Source organism: Acipenser ruthenus, chromosome 25 (assembly GCF_902713425.1).
Source record: "Acipenser ruthenus chromosome 25, fAciRut3.2 maternal haplotype, whole genome shotgun sequence".
Classification (NCBI taxonomy): Eukaryota; Metazoa; Chordata; class Actinopteri; order Acipenseriformes; family Acipenseridae; genus Acipenser; species Acipenser ruthenus.
In genome coordinates this window covers 25,286,376-25,303,124 of record NC_081213.1, presented here as the reverse complement: position 1 = coordinate 25,303,124, position 16,749 = coordinate 25,286,376, and the positions used below count along the sequence as shown (strand labels likewise).

Here is a 16,749-nt window from a genome sequence, read left to right as displayed (position 1 = left end):
CTCTATGGGTTGATTGAATGAGCCCTGTACTGTACACACCACCTCTGTAGTTATGAATGATTCATATTGAATTCACTTTTCTCATATCAAACGTGGATATTATTTTGACTTGCTTATAGTTTGTTGTTTTTTTTACTGTGATTTCCAGTATGTATTTCTGTTTTCCCATAGGTTGTTGAACGCAATAGCCGTTTTGGTATGACTCCTCTTAGCACAGTACCTTTGTGTAACTACTGCAGAGAATTCAAACCACACAGACCCAAGAGCCTTAGTGTTAGTCATGTGCTACCTGCTTGTATTTTGAATATCTGTGCTAAGCTACTTGTTGATAGGGGATCTTTTTTTAGTTCTTTACATTTGTTTTGTATTGGAACATTTCCCATTCAGTTTCAGCTTCTCTTGTGTTGTATGTCTTCCAATAATGAAGAAATTTGTGATTTTTATCAATTTAATTTGAAATGTTCATTCAAAAGGCACAGTAGAATATACATTTGTTTAATGTTTCTCAAATTAGCATTTTTTTTTTTTAACAGTTTTTTGTACAGGCTGTAGCAGTTTCTAAGAGGAAGGTTTCTGTGGTAAGCATTAATATTGGAAAACTATTTATCTATAGAGCGCTCTGTGCCTTGTTTACAATGGAAATCCTTTTGTCTAGAAGTTTGCTTTCAATATGATTCCTTCTTAGCTTTTTAAAAACCAGGAGATGGAAAAATCAATATATTTTATAATTATGGTTTGTTTTAAATGTTTATAAAAGGTGATTTGGTGTTTGAAATTTGCATGTAAATGCACATGTACTGTAAATGTTTTGACATTTTTGCAATCTGATTATAAATAACTTTATAGGCTTATTATAATATTTATTTCTTTAAAAATGAGTGAGTCAGTTTTCCTTATATACTTTTAATAGACAAAAATTAATTGAAATTGTTAAATGTTAGGCCTTTGCGTGGTTTTACTGAAATAAATGGGATTTTCTGAAGAAAAAAAAAATGCTTTGGTTTTTTGCTTTTGCTGTTTGTCTCCAGCAGAGGGGGCTCTTTTCAAGTCTGATTGAGGTAAGGCAGCATCTGTGAGCAGAGCCTGCATGAATTAATGCACAAAATGGTTTAATGACCCTAGCAATGACAGTACAAAACAGTGTTCTCATCAGGAACACTTTTTTATTTTTATTTTTTTTTTTACACAATGTCTTAGTCAATTTAAAGTATTTAAATGAAGACACCTTCTACTTGCTGAACAAATGTTAATAAAGCTTTGTGATCACGTCCAACAGCTGTAAACCTTTTAAATTATCTTTCCATGCCCCGATTGTCATACAGAAGTATTATTCAAAACAGTAAAGCTCCTTTTAGAAGCTGCACCAACTAACGTGACAGAGGAACTGAGCTCATTATCCTCAGGTCACATGTGGCACCAAACAGAGACATGGTTACATAAAACGCAAGAGCCAGCTGGAATGAACAAGCTTTGCTAGAACCCCCTCAGTCCCTGCCTATATTAAAAATGGGGTGGGGAGGAGGTCCTGTCAATGTTTGGATTTCTCAATGCACTCACCTGGCCCGTCACAACGCCGATAGCAAATTGATCAAAACGTTTAATACTGTGTATGTAAATATATACTACAATTCCCAAGACAGTCTCCTGCTATACATAGCTCAGCCAATCAGATGTCAGGACTGGGAAAATGAGCACCATGACCCACATGGGATTTAGTAAAAACATTTCAGCAACAAGCCCGAGTCTTCATTTTATGTTGCGGTTTATTCATTATATTCAATTACTTTTTATTAAAAAAAACTGGTCATATTTAATGTAAACCATCGACTGCCACCTGTGAATGGCAGAAAACTTTTTTTTTTTTTTTAATGTTTTTATAATAACAGAACACATCTGTGCAGGAACAGTTGCCTTGTTATGCCTTTGGCAGTTCCATAATTTGTCTATTCTGGCTGAAGGCAGCAGGTTATCTGGAGCAACATTTTAACCCCTTCATATCCTGCCATGGCAAAGGTTTACAGTTTTGCGGTCCAGTAAAGGATTTCATTACTGGCAGTTTAAGACATTTAAATTAGAAAATTGTTGTATAATTAAAATAACCCATTTATGCAACAATTCCTGGGACTCAAACACTGCATCCCTGTAGCAATCTGCGTGCAAGAGTCCAAACAGTACATCTATTTAAGGTTTAAAAAAAAAAAAAAAAAAACCACAATATAAAATAGCAATGTTAATGTTTATTATTTTAAAACCAAATTTCATATTAAGTTTCCACTCCTCCATATACAAATGTAACAGACTAAATAAATAAAACACTACATGTGCAGTTTACAGGTTATTTTTTTAGTTTTTTTGCAAAAACTATACATATTGCAGGGTGTATACCACTGCCAAAACTGTTCTTAAAGTTAACAGTATATGATTCCCACTAACATGATTCAAGTGTGAATACATTTACCCAAAATATTAAATTCAAGATGTTGTTTTACGATTACCAAGAGTCAACTGTTTGTTTTATGCTCTTTTTACATATATATTTTTAATATACGGTCTAAGAATGACTTGACTAACTTTTTTTCTGGTTTGTTTTGGTTCATCTATGATTTTAAAACCAAAATATCATAATCCCCAATACTGTATTTAAGATTCTTAATCTTCAAAACAAATATAAAACTAACCCTTTAAGGACCAGGCTTTTTTATATGTATATAAAAAACATGCTTACAAAGCTTTCTATCTTTTAAAAACTGCCTTGAAAATCCAAAATGTTTTTTTATTCCAAATTAGTTAAATATATATCTCAGCTATCTCAGGTCCAAAAATTAGGTCAACCATTACCAATGGGCAGATCATTAAAACCTTTACGTTACTTTGTACATACATGGTTAATTTTTTAAACAGAACTGCTGTTTATGAATGGGAAAGGTGCATTATTAATATGCTGAAGAGTATGGTTTACAATAGATGTATCTACTCATCTGTTTCCTGTCAGGACAAACGCAGAGTTTGAAACGATTCTGAATAGTTAGTGATTTTAAAAAAAGCTTTTAAAAAGAAAAAAAAGAAAAAAAAAAAAACCCACACACCACAGAACAGTGTTGAAAACTCTTACGAGGGAGGGTGGTCAGAACATTTCTGGCAAGTAGGTACCCAATATATTCACAAAGAAATCTACGCACCATTAAATGTCCACAAAACCAGAAGACAAATTGGAGTGTTTAAATAGGACTGCATGCACTCACCTGTACATCATTTATACTCTATTCTTTTTTTGGTTTTTTTTGGCATCTGGAGAGCTAAAATCTTCTAAATCAGGATAGTAGAACAAAACAAAAAACAAAAATAACTCTGGTCTTTAAAGAGGCACAAAGTTTTCCTGTTCAAAGATGAGCTGCACAGCAGCGTCTACATCCTGCACCAGATGGCCTGGCTCTACGAGGGCCGGGTCGAAGTGGAAGTCTCTGTGGCCGTGGAACACAGTCTCTGTAATGCACTCGCTGGGGTCGGACGGTACCTGCGTGTGGGGATCGTAGACTCCGGTGCACACCAGAACAGACTTGCAGCTGGTGGCAGAGGGGGGGGCCAGTTCGCTCTCCCAGGCATTGTCCGACTCTTCCTCCTGGGAAACAGCACTGGCTTTGCTCCCTGTCCCCACCACCACCTTGGCCAGTGCTTTGGAACTTTTTCTAGAGGATTTCTCTTCCAGGTAGCGATTGTACAGGTTAGCACCATAGATATCTGTCATGAGGTTATCCCTGCAAGATTAAATAATTCACACAAACACACAAGATATTATAGCAAACTCTATAAATGCTCAAACCAACAGTTGCCACAAAAAAATGTGTGTCAAATATATGACTGTGGAGGGGATTATTGTGGCAATATATAGCCCTTTCAGTCACTGCATGCAAAATTGTACCACGTTATGTTCCCCCATCTATATCTATTTTATAATGCTTTTTTTTCCACATTTTTGGGAGGGCAACTTCTCAAAACTCCATAGAGTACACACAAACTGTTTTTAAATTTCTAAAAAATGTAAATAAAAATCGTGATTGAAGGGGATCTGTTGGGCGATCTAAGTTTAGTTTTTCCAATTATTCTTCTGGGGGGGTGGGGGGGGGAATGGTAGTGTAATTCAGCTTGACAGTTTCCATGCCACTGACATACAATTCTTTCAGGTATGCTACTATAGTACATGGTTACTCATACTGGAAAGCAGAGCATGGATTATTTCTCACCCTATGGCATACAGGTTTCCAATCGGGTTCCTCCATTCCCTCTCCGCAGCCTGAGATCTGATCAGATACTCTGCATAGTGGTATGTGAGCTCGCTGGGTTTGCCCATCAGGGCCTCGTACTTCAGGTCTTTGCCTGTTATCTTCTTATAAATGTTCTCCAGACAAACTAGGAACGTCCCATGGCCAAACCTGAAAGAATAAACGACATTGTTGTGAATATTCAGTGCCTGGAATTGAAACCATGCAGCAATTGCTAATACCAAGAGAGATTCTCTATTGAGGTGTGTGGTTGAGGCTGCTGCTTTTGCCAAATACTTTCAGAAGATAAGGGCTTAAATGTGTTTTTGTCTTCTTTAAAAAGATACAGGAAGCCAGGTGTTGGTACATTCCACAGCAGCATTGTAAATAAATGAAATGTTGTTCCTGAAACTAGTCACGTAGTGAAACACAGCATGTTCGGATCTCTGTTCACATCAGCACACTGTACGTTTACCCAGGCCCCAAGCCAGATAAGATCAAAACCCAAGGCTAAATTTGGACAACACTAATGTGACCACCACACGAAAAAATAAAATAAATAAAGAGGAACTGGACCACAATAATTAATATAAGCATTGTTTATTTATTTATTTATTTTTAAGAAATAAAACCTAGCTTGACTGATAGGAAAACGGACAAAGAAATTATTTTAACAAACGGTTTACGTTTGGACTACTAGTTGGAGGCCAGCATATATACCGGCAGCCCAACCCTTATGACAGCGTAGCCTTGTGGTTAGAACACAGTGCTGCAAGCCAGGAGATCACGAGACCAGAAAATTTTGTGCTCAAGCACACCCTGCAACAGGACCAACGAGAAAAACATGTTGCATTCCAGTTGGCCAGTACTAACAACTAACAACGATGCAAAGACGTTGGTCATGTCTGGTCACTGGTCATTCCAAAACCGTGGGCTGGGGGCTGTAAGCCAGTAGAACACGTTGTACCATTACATTCATCAGTATGGCAATCTGATTTTTCATCAGCAAGCTTCAAAGCTATTTTTGATTAATTGTTCTGATAATCTTAGTTCTTCACTGTTCTTTTTTTATATATTCTATATTAAAACTAGCAGGGTTCACAGGCAGCATAAAAAACAAGCAAGAACAGAAGGTTTTAGAAGTGCAAGCGTTATGCCCCACTGCATAGCCTAATTACATCAACCTAGTTTAGAACTGCTCTGATCTGGTCTTTATGATATTGTGAAAGCACATCTATTATTTTCACCTATTTTACACCTATTCCTTTGTGGTCCAGCAAAATGATTAAAAAAAAAAACGAATTGTTTTGTAATCAATGAGAACGTGGATTTTTACAAAACAATGAAATATAATAACACACGAGAGAGAGAGAGAGGACTCATAGTGGGAAACTTGTGTACCAAAAGGTGCAAAATCAAAAAAAAAAAGTAATGTAGGTACACAAAAATAATTATATAAACACATTTCCAGTTTCTTTCGTTTTCCCCTGCAGGCCAGTGGCATGTACAGTAGTAAAAGGGATTGACTGCACATTCTTCCTTAGTAGTTAAGACAGCATGTAGAATCAATACTGACACCATTCTTTTAACCCTCTACTGAGCAAGTGTTTTGCAGCAAGATGATCGTGAATGCCCATAAATGCTTTCTCACTCACAGACAATCACAATGCTGAATTAAAAAAAACAGAAGGCAATCTTCCACTTGTTTATTTAGAAACCAGAAAGGACATTTTAAAAAAACAGCATTGAGGCATATTCCAAGTTTAACGAACGCAAGTAACCAAGCTGCACTTCAAACCCCAAGTTGCTCCTACACAGCGGAATAGGAATTGAATCAGTGAACCCAGAAAGAGTTTCAGCTGAATGGTAAAACAGACCGCAGAATTTTGGGAACATGCTCACTGCACACACAGCTGCCCCCCTTCATTTCGAGATCAGACAAGGCCTACCTTGGTGACTGTGCTTCAGCCATCCACATGAGGTCCATGTTACAGGCCAGCACAGGTATATGCGGGTAGCTCTGGGTGTTGTGGGTACCTCCTAGGTTCCCATTGGTCAGTAAAACGTCGACAATCAACTGTAGGTTTGTCTCCCATCGGATTGGCTCACCAAACAGAATTACAGCTGCAAGAAGAGGAGATACCGTTTTCCTCCTCAACTAACCGATCTATATAGCTGTAGGTTAACCAATTCCAAACCGAAGCAACACATTTACACTGCAGTGATACTAGAGGATTACTTTGTGTAACTTGGGAGATCACGCTCCAAATCCCCCAAGTCGTGACCTTTTTAATTGATCCTAGTTAACAAAAGTACCAGGTGGATTACATGAAGTGTAACCCAGAGTCTTCATACTTAATATGCAACTTGGGGAAGAAAACCAAAACAGTGGTAAAACACTTATTATTTCAAGGAGGTTGTTAGCTTAATATTTGTTACTGCAATGCCAAGTAGCCATTTTTTGTTTTGTGTTATTCATACTGTTCATTATTAAATTGATTATTTTGCAATTGTATGAACTTCATTGGTTGCAGAAAAAGGATGGAAATCCGTAGTCTTGGTGCTGACAAGAGGGCTACACCTAATAATACCCAAGGAGGTATGAAGACAATTAAAGGTTCCAGGTTAAAATGAACCACCTCATTTCAAGGTCTGTATAGCACATTATGCTGTTATCCACCCCTTTAAAAAGCCCAGTGACATTCAGTTAACGTGTCATCCAGTTCACTCTAGTCAAAGGCAGCCCAAGTAAAGAGACATGCAGCTTTCAAAATGTATGTGGTATCAAAACAGCTACAGAACATTTCTCCAAGTGAAGAGGATCACAGCTACAGGACCCTCGCTTGAACAGTGATGCTTCCCCCAGACATTGGAGTAACTTTCTCTTAAAGATACAGTAACCTTAGTTTGTAAAGCGATATGGAGGGAGTTGTCCCTTAAGTAAAAAAATATACAATACTACAAAATACACAATTTTTGTATCATTTTACATAATTTTAAAACAGATACCGATAAGAATTCACAACTTTAACATTCAAATAACAGAACAGGAAAATCTAAGAAACTTCCAATCGATTTTTGTTCGACATCATGAAATATTGTACTTACCATCTATTTTAGGCAGATTTACATCAGAGGAAGGCTACAGAAAAAAGAAAAGAGAGATAACACTCAAATTAAATTTGAGGTGCGTTTTTATTTCTGTTATGCAGGTGGCTACATATTCAAATGACTGACCTTTTGTAAGTGCTACTGATTGGTATATATATATATATATATATATATATATATATATATATATATATTAACCCAGACATTAAATTCTCCTGTCCTTTTTCCAGCTGAAACCAGTTACATCAGCACAGAACATAGGTTACATCAGCTAACAATCCCCCGCTCCCCCATTCACAGCTATTGGCTCCCAAGGCTCTGCAGTGCAAGACCTAAACTGTTCTACTCAGCAAACTGTTTGTTTCATGGGTGTACAGGCATTTCAAAACCAACAGGGCTGCATTACGTAACTTGCATCATCTTAAAAACAGGACGTATAGAAATTGGGCTCTCAATAAGACATATATTTGAATAATCAATAATGTTAATGTGCACACACTCAACACTGAACTAAGACGCCGAATTTAAATTCTGTGGGTTCTTATTTTATAGGTCATTTTAAATACCTTGGTTAACAAATGTATAGAATCTGTTGTGCATGTACAGATATAGATATAGAATACCTTTGGACACTTTTTTTTCATCCTAAAGTTCATGCATGTTCTGCTTCCTGGCAATGGTAAGTGTTATCTCCAAAAGGGCTGGTTGCAGATCATTTTGACAACACCTGTCTTAAAGCTGTAATCCTAAAGTTCATGCATGTTCTGCTTCCTGGCAATGACAAGTGTTATCTACCCCACCCCATTTTATAGCCAGAGCCTCCCACCACAAATAATTGCTACACTTTAGTATATGGCCACGAACAGACTAACGAAACTTGACATTTTCCTTTATATTTGGAAAATTCTGTGGTTATTTAAGATCCCCAGTTTTTTTTGTTGTTGTTCTCGGCACATTTTGTAAGGCTACAAACATTTTCTGCCCCAGTAACTAGATGAGGCTGCATCAAAAATGAACTGGCTTCAGTCAATATGAAATAATGAAATCAGTGAGCTTTGTGCTCGTTTGTTTTGCTGAAGACCAAAATAAAATATTCAATGCATCTTGGAGAGGAAAAAAAAAGGTCAATTTATCCTTTGTAGAAAGGTAGTATCATACCATATGAATTTAGAATGCATGTATAGAAGTATGGATCAATTTAATTCCATGGTAATCCTTTCAGTTGTCGATTACTGTTGTCACTTAACAGCTTAGACTATCTACCCGCAAGAAACTTCTGAAATAAGCGTACTGAGCCATGCATTTAAGTGAAATTGTTTTCTGACCAATGGAACGGCATTTTGAAGTGCTTGCCCCTACCACACCAGAATTCAACTACACATTTTCACATTGTGGTCAAAGAACTTTACAGCACCTGCATTTAGCGGAAAGGAAAAGACATGCTTCCTCTGAATTTCCCCACGCATTTTGAACTCGATAGTCTTCTCTTTGCAGTACAATTACCCACCTTTCAACAGACCATATCTACATACAATTGCATCAAGGTTTTTCCAATCTAGATTAGAAGTACTCTTGCAGGCGCACTGGGAAATAGCAGCTGCTGCCACAGAAAACACATATGAAAGTCGAAGAGGTTTATTACGCTTAACACTCACCAGTATTTTTGGTCTTCTATTGTGGTCGACCATGTCTAACAAGGGGAATGATTCTCGCAGCATGTCAATAGTAACAACCTTGGAAAAACCTAAGCTGTTGGAAGGTTGGTTAAGGATAAAACAAATTTCACAGATAGGAGATTAGCCATTTAAAAAAGTGTCAGTCACAGGCATGGTTACTGCTCAGAGTTGTATGACCATATGGTACTTTTCTGCACTGCTATATTAATGCTGCATCACCCTGCACAAAGTAAGTTTTATCCACCATCAAATCAGCCAGGCTTGGTTTAGAACATGTGTTTGACTGGCAGGTACTTCCTAGCCGAGAACCCACAGATTACTGGTTTGGACTCCAGAGAGCAGACTGATGCTTCAGAAAGCATGCAGGAATAGTGCTGTATTCTTGTCATGTTGATGCTATACACCCAGCGTTCTGGCCGGTCATGTTTTTTTCCAATCCTTACTTAGTGCATTGCTTATACCATCTACACATTCCTAATATTTAATTCCTTACCTTTTTAATATCCCATTATGAATGTTCTCTCTATCATGATCTACTGTTGTTTCAGCTTAGATAACTATTCACTAGGCTTTCAAACTAATCTACTTTTAACCTTGAGGTTCTGTCAGGACTGAAAAGGTTAGAGAACATTGGGTAGTAAACCTGCTAAATAATGACTTAAGCCAAAACAGCTTTATATTTAGTAAGTGCAAGGTATAATGTATCCCTTTGTTACCACTAGAACAGGGTTTGGAAAGCTTCTTTCTGTATGACACTGCAGTTATTTACAGTGACTTGCCTTTTTTAATATGACAAGATATATAACTTGACCAGAAACCTTAAATAAATATAAATAAATAAATAAATAAATAAATAAATAAATAAATAAATAGTTTAGCTGGAATGTTCAGTGATCTTTATCACAGCCAAAATACTTCTATGCCTCTCTACAGTCCCTTCAGTATAAATAAAAAAAAACAGTCCACTAAAGTGAACAGAAACGTTAAACTATTGTGTTTAAAAGTTCAGGTAATTAAAATAACTCTTCCCTGTATTTTTCAAAGCACTTAAACAGACTTAACATCAATCCAGTTGGATTTGTTTCAGTGTAATTACACACATAGGTGCCAGTTAGTTTCTTCTCACCATCTGAAACACAATAGCAGCCAGGATTGTCGGATCAGTTTGCAAACCCTGTATTTAAATGAACACCCCCAATATTCTGTACATGCGTCATTTGTTTTTCTCTTGATAGCTTGTACTTAAAAGTCCACAAGCATGCATTTTAATCTGTTCAGCTAGAAAAAAATAAATGGCCAGGCAAAGATTACATAATGGATGGAATGTGGAAGTTACCATGTGATGTTAAGGATTCTTGTATGTTAACATGCAAACTAGTCAAGACAATTATTTAAAAAAATAAAATAAAAAAAGGATACTTTTTGGCAATATCGAGCACTGGTCCTTGTCCAGACACTAGCACACACTTGTCTTGATACTTTCTGAACATTCGTAAAGGGCTATGTGACATCATCACCTGGTCCTGGGAAATCTGTAAAGTAATTACATAAATAAATATGCATAACTCACATATCTGTTAAAAGATGAACTTGCACGTCACTCAAGCACAGAGATCTGAAGCCATGTGCTATGTTAATGTGATGTGTGTCAGTATTAGTTCAATGTCAAGTGCTTTGTGATCATATTGTATTCAATCCCGTGTTGTATATCAAGGGCTAATTTTTTTTTAATTAATCCTGAACATGAAAGACGCTGTTATGTCGTCTTCTGTCGCAGCACACATTGGAGTTCATGTGTCAGCACTGAAACAGGAAGGTCTGTTTGTTTTCTATCCACAATCATAAAAACAGGGAATAGATATGTATCAGCAATTCAGATCCTTTTCCCCACAAACCAAACAGACTAAAAACTGATGGCAGGAAGACTCACCTCAAAAAGGAAAAGAGTAACTTTCAAGACTGCAGATGAAGAGACACACACTTATGCATACAGTCACAGGTCACTTGCCCAGTTCATATATATATGCATGAGGGAAAGCATGTGCTATACAGGGAAATGAACCTTGGTGGTATTTGACACCTTGCGTCGTGGTGCACCATTATAACATTTCTCTTGTAGAGACCACCATTTGTTAAAGCAATGGCTTGTATCTTTAGGATGGGGGTGGGGGGTCATGGAACTGAAGCTGATCTGTTGAAGATGCATTACATAAACCACACTGCTTATGACTACCATCCCACAGGTTTAATCAAATCATACCAATACTCACAGGCACTCCTAGAATATGAGACAGCTGATCTGCTTTGGTCTGGCGTAGGCAGTTCCCTGCATTTGTGACAAACACCACAGGCACAAGGAACTGCCCTTGAGGATTAACTAATTTTTGGAAGGCTTTTTTCGCTGCTGGGATGGGCGTCTTTCCTCGGACCAGCACTCCATCAATGTCAAACAGGAGACCAAAGCCAGGCTGCAACTGAGGGGGAAACAGTTAACAAAAAACACAGACTTACAGCTGGCAAAACACCTTTTAATGGGGTAAAACCAAAAATATGGTGATCATGTTTTAATGGAACATTTTAGTAGCATTGTTATACTGTACATTACTAATTATACTGTACATTACTGATCTGCAAATAAAAACAAAGCCCGGTATGGATACAGGAAGGACAAAGTATTACTTATACAATATAAGGCAGCGCCTTCATTTTAAATTCAAACCGAACACAAAAAGCATGTTCAGTTACATTGCTTTTCACAATCACCACTTTTCCAAGAGTTTAATTGAACGGAGTTGGCTCAAAAAACGAAAAGCCCTAACATTATAGTAGGGACAGTTGTTTACAATTCACATCTGCAAATTACCAGGGCGCAGGTACCATCACTAATTACCAGGGCACTGGTATCATCACTAATTACCAGAGAGCACGTACCATCTTTAATTTGAATACAACATACCCCTGCTTGGAATTTTGCAAAGTTACTGGAAAGTTGCATGAAGTTAAGTTGATCAATGTAGAGGGAAGTTTACAAACTTTGCCCCTAAAAACGTACTTCCCTGCAGGGAAGTTTTTGATCGACTTGCCCCCCCCCCAGCCTCACATGAGGACTTAACAGGCACTTTCTCCAAACACTTATCTTTTATTTAGTTAGGGTAAACTCAGAGAAACTTAAAGTACAGAGAAATGTGGAGACTTTAATTAAAAGTAGTTTGGGATCAGGTGTGTTGAGGATACGGCTACAGTACAATGACAGTCCTGGAGAAGTTAGTGCCGGGAATCTTAGGAGGACACCCCTTGACATCTCACATCCACCAACGACTCACATAAAATCAGTCTGAAGCAGCAAGACAATACGATAAAAATGAAACAAAAACAGGAGGAGCAGAGTGCAGTTCAAACACACAGAAATAACAGGTCACCAGAAGGAACCTAACGTTCTGAACGACCAATTTACTGCAAATGAGAAAAAAACACTTCAGTTTGAGCTAGTGTTAGACTTTAGTTGTTTTTACATACTCCACTTTTATTTGTTCAAAGTAATTTAGTAATGTGCTTTTTCCTTCCAATTTAAAACCTGTTTTGTCACAGCATTGCCTTTGTTTCCACTTCGTAGTTTCCATGTTTATTTTTACTCACTGTAGCCAACTTAACCTGATTTTCTAGTTGTTGGGGTTTTTTTTTTGTTTTTTTTAAGTGGCAAAACATCCGAGATCTGTTTACCAAAACATTCCCAACAAACAAAACTTAACCGTGCACTAGAAAACTGTTCTAGATCAGAGATAATTGGGAGTTCATTAGCTTATTTTCCTCCATCAAGCTGGAATAACCTTCCGCAAGGATTTGTTATTACAACCCCAATTTGAATGCTTTCATTTGCTCCCAGCTGCAATGTAAAGGAAGTCTCAAATGAATGAAAATGTAATTCAATAAAGTGTACAAGATGCTCTTAAGCATGCCAAGGAACCAATTTACCACACGGTGAACCGAACAGTCCTTTGGTGATCAAAGTGGAAAGTCTAATTTTCCATCTTATTTTACACTCTAAATAAAAGGTGCAGATTACTGTATGTAAGGATAGGTGCAATGCAAACAATTGTGAGATCGCTAGTCCCACTTTACGGCAGCTAAAAGCTGTTTTTGGCAGCAACATGGGTGTTTTGCAGCCGCAAATCACTTTGGACGTATCCTTACATTGGCCCCTTGGTGTATACTTGAACTCTGACCAGTAAATGTGTACAGAGTTGTAGACCACCAGTAACGTGTCATTCCCGAATTTCCAGGTACTCTGGTATTCACTTTAAGGCAATAAAAACAAAAATTACCAAAGACTGAATCCATGACAGCCGTTTGGTCCTAAATGTCAAAAGCAGATCAGAGTCCAGATTTACTTTACGTAATTTGTATCGCCCAACAGCTTTAAACTGTGTCCATTCGTAACTTTTGTTTTTGTGCTTTCAGCTTCATCGTCAGTGCATTTCTCCTCCTCTTTGGGGATTACACAGATTTCTTCCAATCTGCTAGAATTTGCAACAAAACATCTAACGGGGTTTACTTCTTCCCCCTTTTACGACTGTTAGTATGGTGTCCGCGAGTGGCTCACCTGATAGAAGCACAGCTGTGTGGTGCGCAGGGCGAGTCATACAGCGCAGGTTCGCGTCCTGGCTGTGGTGTTCCCATGGGTTAGGGAGGTAAAACCGCCTGGGGCTGTTTCTCCACATTGCTCTACAGCAAGCGCTGCTGGCCAGGCACCCAGTGAGCTCAGAGCAGACGCCTGCAGGGCTGGCCTTTGCCCTCCAGTGGCCGGTCGATCGCTGCCATCCGCTCTCGAGTTCCTGGGTGAAAAAGGAAGCTGGCTTGGTCGTGGGATCGGAGGATGCCCACTGAACCTTCGGGTCTTCTGAGCTGTGTGTGGAATTGCTGTGGTGAGGAGAAATGCGATTGGGCATTCCAAGGAGTAGAAATCTATTTTGTGCATAGCAACCAATAATCCTCAACATCACAAACCATGGCTACTAATGCAAGGTACTGAGACACAGTAATAAACACTGCCCACTCTGCAAAGTGAAACAAGCGGATCTAAATCATTTATGCAATCTGAAAGGATATCTTTTGAACTTACAAATAAACATGCAACCCCATCTGACAGATACAACGCTAAGATGACTCACAGAGGAAGATGACATTAGTGTTAAAGGGTTAATAAATAAGCAGGTAAGAAGACCTACTGGTTGTGGTGCCTCAGAAAATTAACCTTTCATAAACACGGAGCAATACATGTTCTGTTTATTTTACCATGTGTAGTGCGTTTGAACAGAGGTGCGAGTAGGCAAAATTATTAAAGTTGAATTGATTTGGACCACAAGAGAAAACCGGGGACGTTTTTTCTTGGCTGGTGTTCAGAAAGCACACTTCAAATACTGCTGAGAGACACTACTTCATGAAGTGAGCAGTTGAGGGACAATAAGGCATGGACTACAGATAACAGAAAACAAGAGATATCTTCACGGCGTGTAACCACAATTCTCAAGCCATTAAGTGTTTTAGGGTTGTGGAAAGGTTCTACTGAAACAGGAGACATGCTCCATTTGATGTACGTGTTTGCCCTGTACGTAACACGGTCAGCAGCAAATCAGAGAGCAGGATTTCTCTCTATTGCGATTTCATTTATTATGAAGGATCCACCGGAAAAAAAAAAAAAAAACAGCCGATACATTTACAGCGCGAGCAAAAATACCCAACCATTTCTCCAAGTACATGTTATTTTCTATATAATATGTGTACTACATTTTAATAGGTTGTTAAACAAACCAGTAATTTAAAAATGAAAACACCAGTTTTTTTTTTGTTTTGTTTTTTTACTGTAAAACTAAAACCTGATATTATTTGGAAAAGTTCAAATAAATTACACGAGGGGAAGACGGTGTTGTAGAGCAAATAGAGAAATATACAGTACAGCGATACACAAGACAACCGACTAACACAAGTCAAAAGGAACCCCAACAACAAACACAATGTTTCACAGATGCGGTCCCTTACCTTAGTATCAGAGGCAGTACCGCGCCGTCCCAGCCGAACCTTTCTATCAACTCGCGGGCTACAAAGAGCGTTCGCAGCCCGGTTTAAATACGAGAAGCCTCTCATTATATCTTCTTCCGGAGAACCAGACTAGCCCCTAAAACGAGTGCAGCCGGTGAGCGTAAAGCTAACCAAAATACCGGAGACACACTCCTTTCTTCCCCCACTGTTCTATGCCTCTGTTATTTATATATATATATATCTCAGGAGGTAATGTGACGCCATCACAGAGGGAGGCGTCCGAAACTGTTTTAACCAGGGGAAGAAACACCAGATTCCTTTGGCAGTGAGTCAGCCGACAGCGGATGGGGTGCTCTTAGGATACGAAATAGTCGTGCGTCGCTGTAATGACGTACATGGCCCTTTTAAGAATTCTAATTCTAATCCTTTAAAAAATTTTTTTTTTTAAAAACCACACCCACAAAATCGACTTATAGTTAACTTTAAATCTTACACAAATTGCCCCCAACGTAGGAGCTATTTAAAAAAAACGCTTTCAGTCCCATTCCTTCATTGACTTTTATGGTTGAAACAAAGGGTCCATAGAATTATCATTGGTGAAATATGTGATATTTGCAAAGTCTTGGATGCTGTGTGGTCTGGTGGTTAAAGAAAAGGGCTTGTAACCAGGTTGTCCCTGGTTCAAATCCTGGTTCAGCAATTGACTCATTGTGTGACCCCGAACAAGTCACTTAACCTCCTTGTGTTCTGTCTTTCGGGTGAGATGTTGTTGTAAGTGACTCTGCAGCTGATGCATAGTTCACACACCTAGTCTCTGTATGTCACCTTGGATAAATATGTATGCAGGTACATTCTGAATGGTGCTTGTTAAAAAATTCTTATGTTGTTTCCAGTAATATGTTAATTTATTAAGGTTTCTTTAAGAATCAGATGGCATACCATTCTAATACATACAGTGAAGATGTAATTACTGTTCACATAGTTATTGAACCATGCTGTGTTAATGTAGTGTTTGAAGGGGCCAAAGTTAAATGTTAATACCATTTACATCATTTTGACAGATGCATCAGCTTTTTATCTTCCAATCTGTGATGCCAGCTCCAAAGGCAGCAGATCTGTATCTTAGCATCAGCACCTTGGTAACTATAGAGGGCTCATTTAACTGAAACAAACACTTCAACCGTCATACAAAATGCACAAGTCCAGTAGAATCTGTGCAACTCTGGACAAAAGTTTTGCATCTCCCTATAGAATTAACTAATTTTGCTTCATAAAGTTAAGTAAAACTTGCTGAATAGTGTTTATATATATATATATATATATATATATATATATATATATATATATATATATATAATTAATTTTAAATTGAGAATTGAGTTTCAATCCTAAAATTCTAGTTGATGCAACACTTTTGGCCATAGCTATAGATGCATCAATGCTTCTAAGTGAAATTGTTATCAGGTATCCACTATTAAAACTTGACTTAACAAAAAACGTAATTCTGCTATTACGCTTCATGACTAATTAAAGGTTCTACTTTGGCTGATCCAAAGGTTTCAGAAGCTGTATCCCACCTCCATTAACAATCTAATCAGACAACAGTTCTCATCAGAGTTGGCTGTTCTGTGCTGCCACACAGCGTCAGTAAATGTCAGTTTTGTGGT

At 37.9% G+C, this 16,749-nt stretch overlaps 1 protein-coding gene across 1 annotated transcript; it reads right to left on the bottom strand.

The window, feature by feature from the left end:
- Nucleotides 1–119: 119 nt before the first annotated feature.
- Nucleotides 120–15,452, bottom strand: LOC117413628 (haloacid dehalogenase-like hydrolase domain-containing 5). Its single transcript, XM_034022854.3, has 8 exons — nucleotides 15,083–15,452; nucleotides 11,317–11,520; nucleotides 10,466–10,578; nucleotides 9,026–9,119; nucleotides 7,368–7,401; nucleotides 6,209–6,383; nucleotides 4,242–4,430; nucleotides 120–3,755 (listed from the first exon to the last, which is right to left on the bottom strand). Exons 1-8 carry the CDS (start codon nucleotides 15,185–15,187, stop codon nucleotides 3,356–3,358), a joined length of 1,314 nt encoding a protein of 437 aa, XP_033878745.3. The 5' UTR covers nucleotides 15,188–15,452; the 3' UTR covers nucleotides 120–3,355.
- Between the last annotated feature and the right edge of the window lie 1,297 nt (nucleotides 15,453–16,749).

Excerpts from the sequence above, each read along its gene's own strand:
- LOC117413628 (XM_034022854.3), bottom strand. The coding sequence starts at position 15,187 with ATGAGAGGCTTCTCGTATTTAAACCGGGCTGCGAACGCTCTTTGTAGC. Across the intron at positions 6,384-7,367 it reads AAATCTGCCTAAAATAGATG|CTGTAATTCTGTTTGGTGAG; the intron begins GTAAGTACAATA and ends CTCTTCTTGCAG. Across the intron at positions 4,431-6,208 it reads GCTGAAGCACAGTCACCAAG|GTTTGGCCATGGGACGTTCC; the intron begins GTAGGCCTTGTC and ends TTATTCTTTCAG.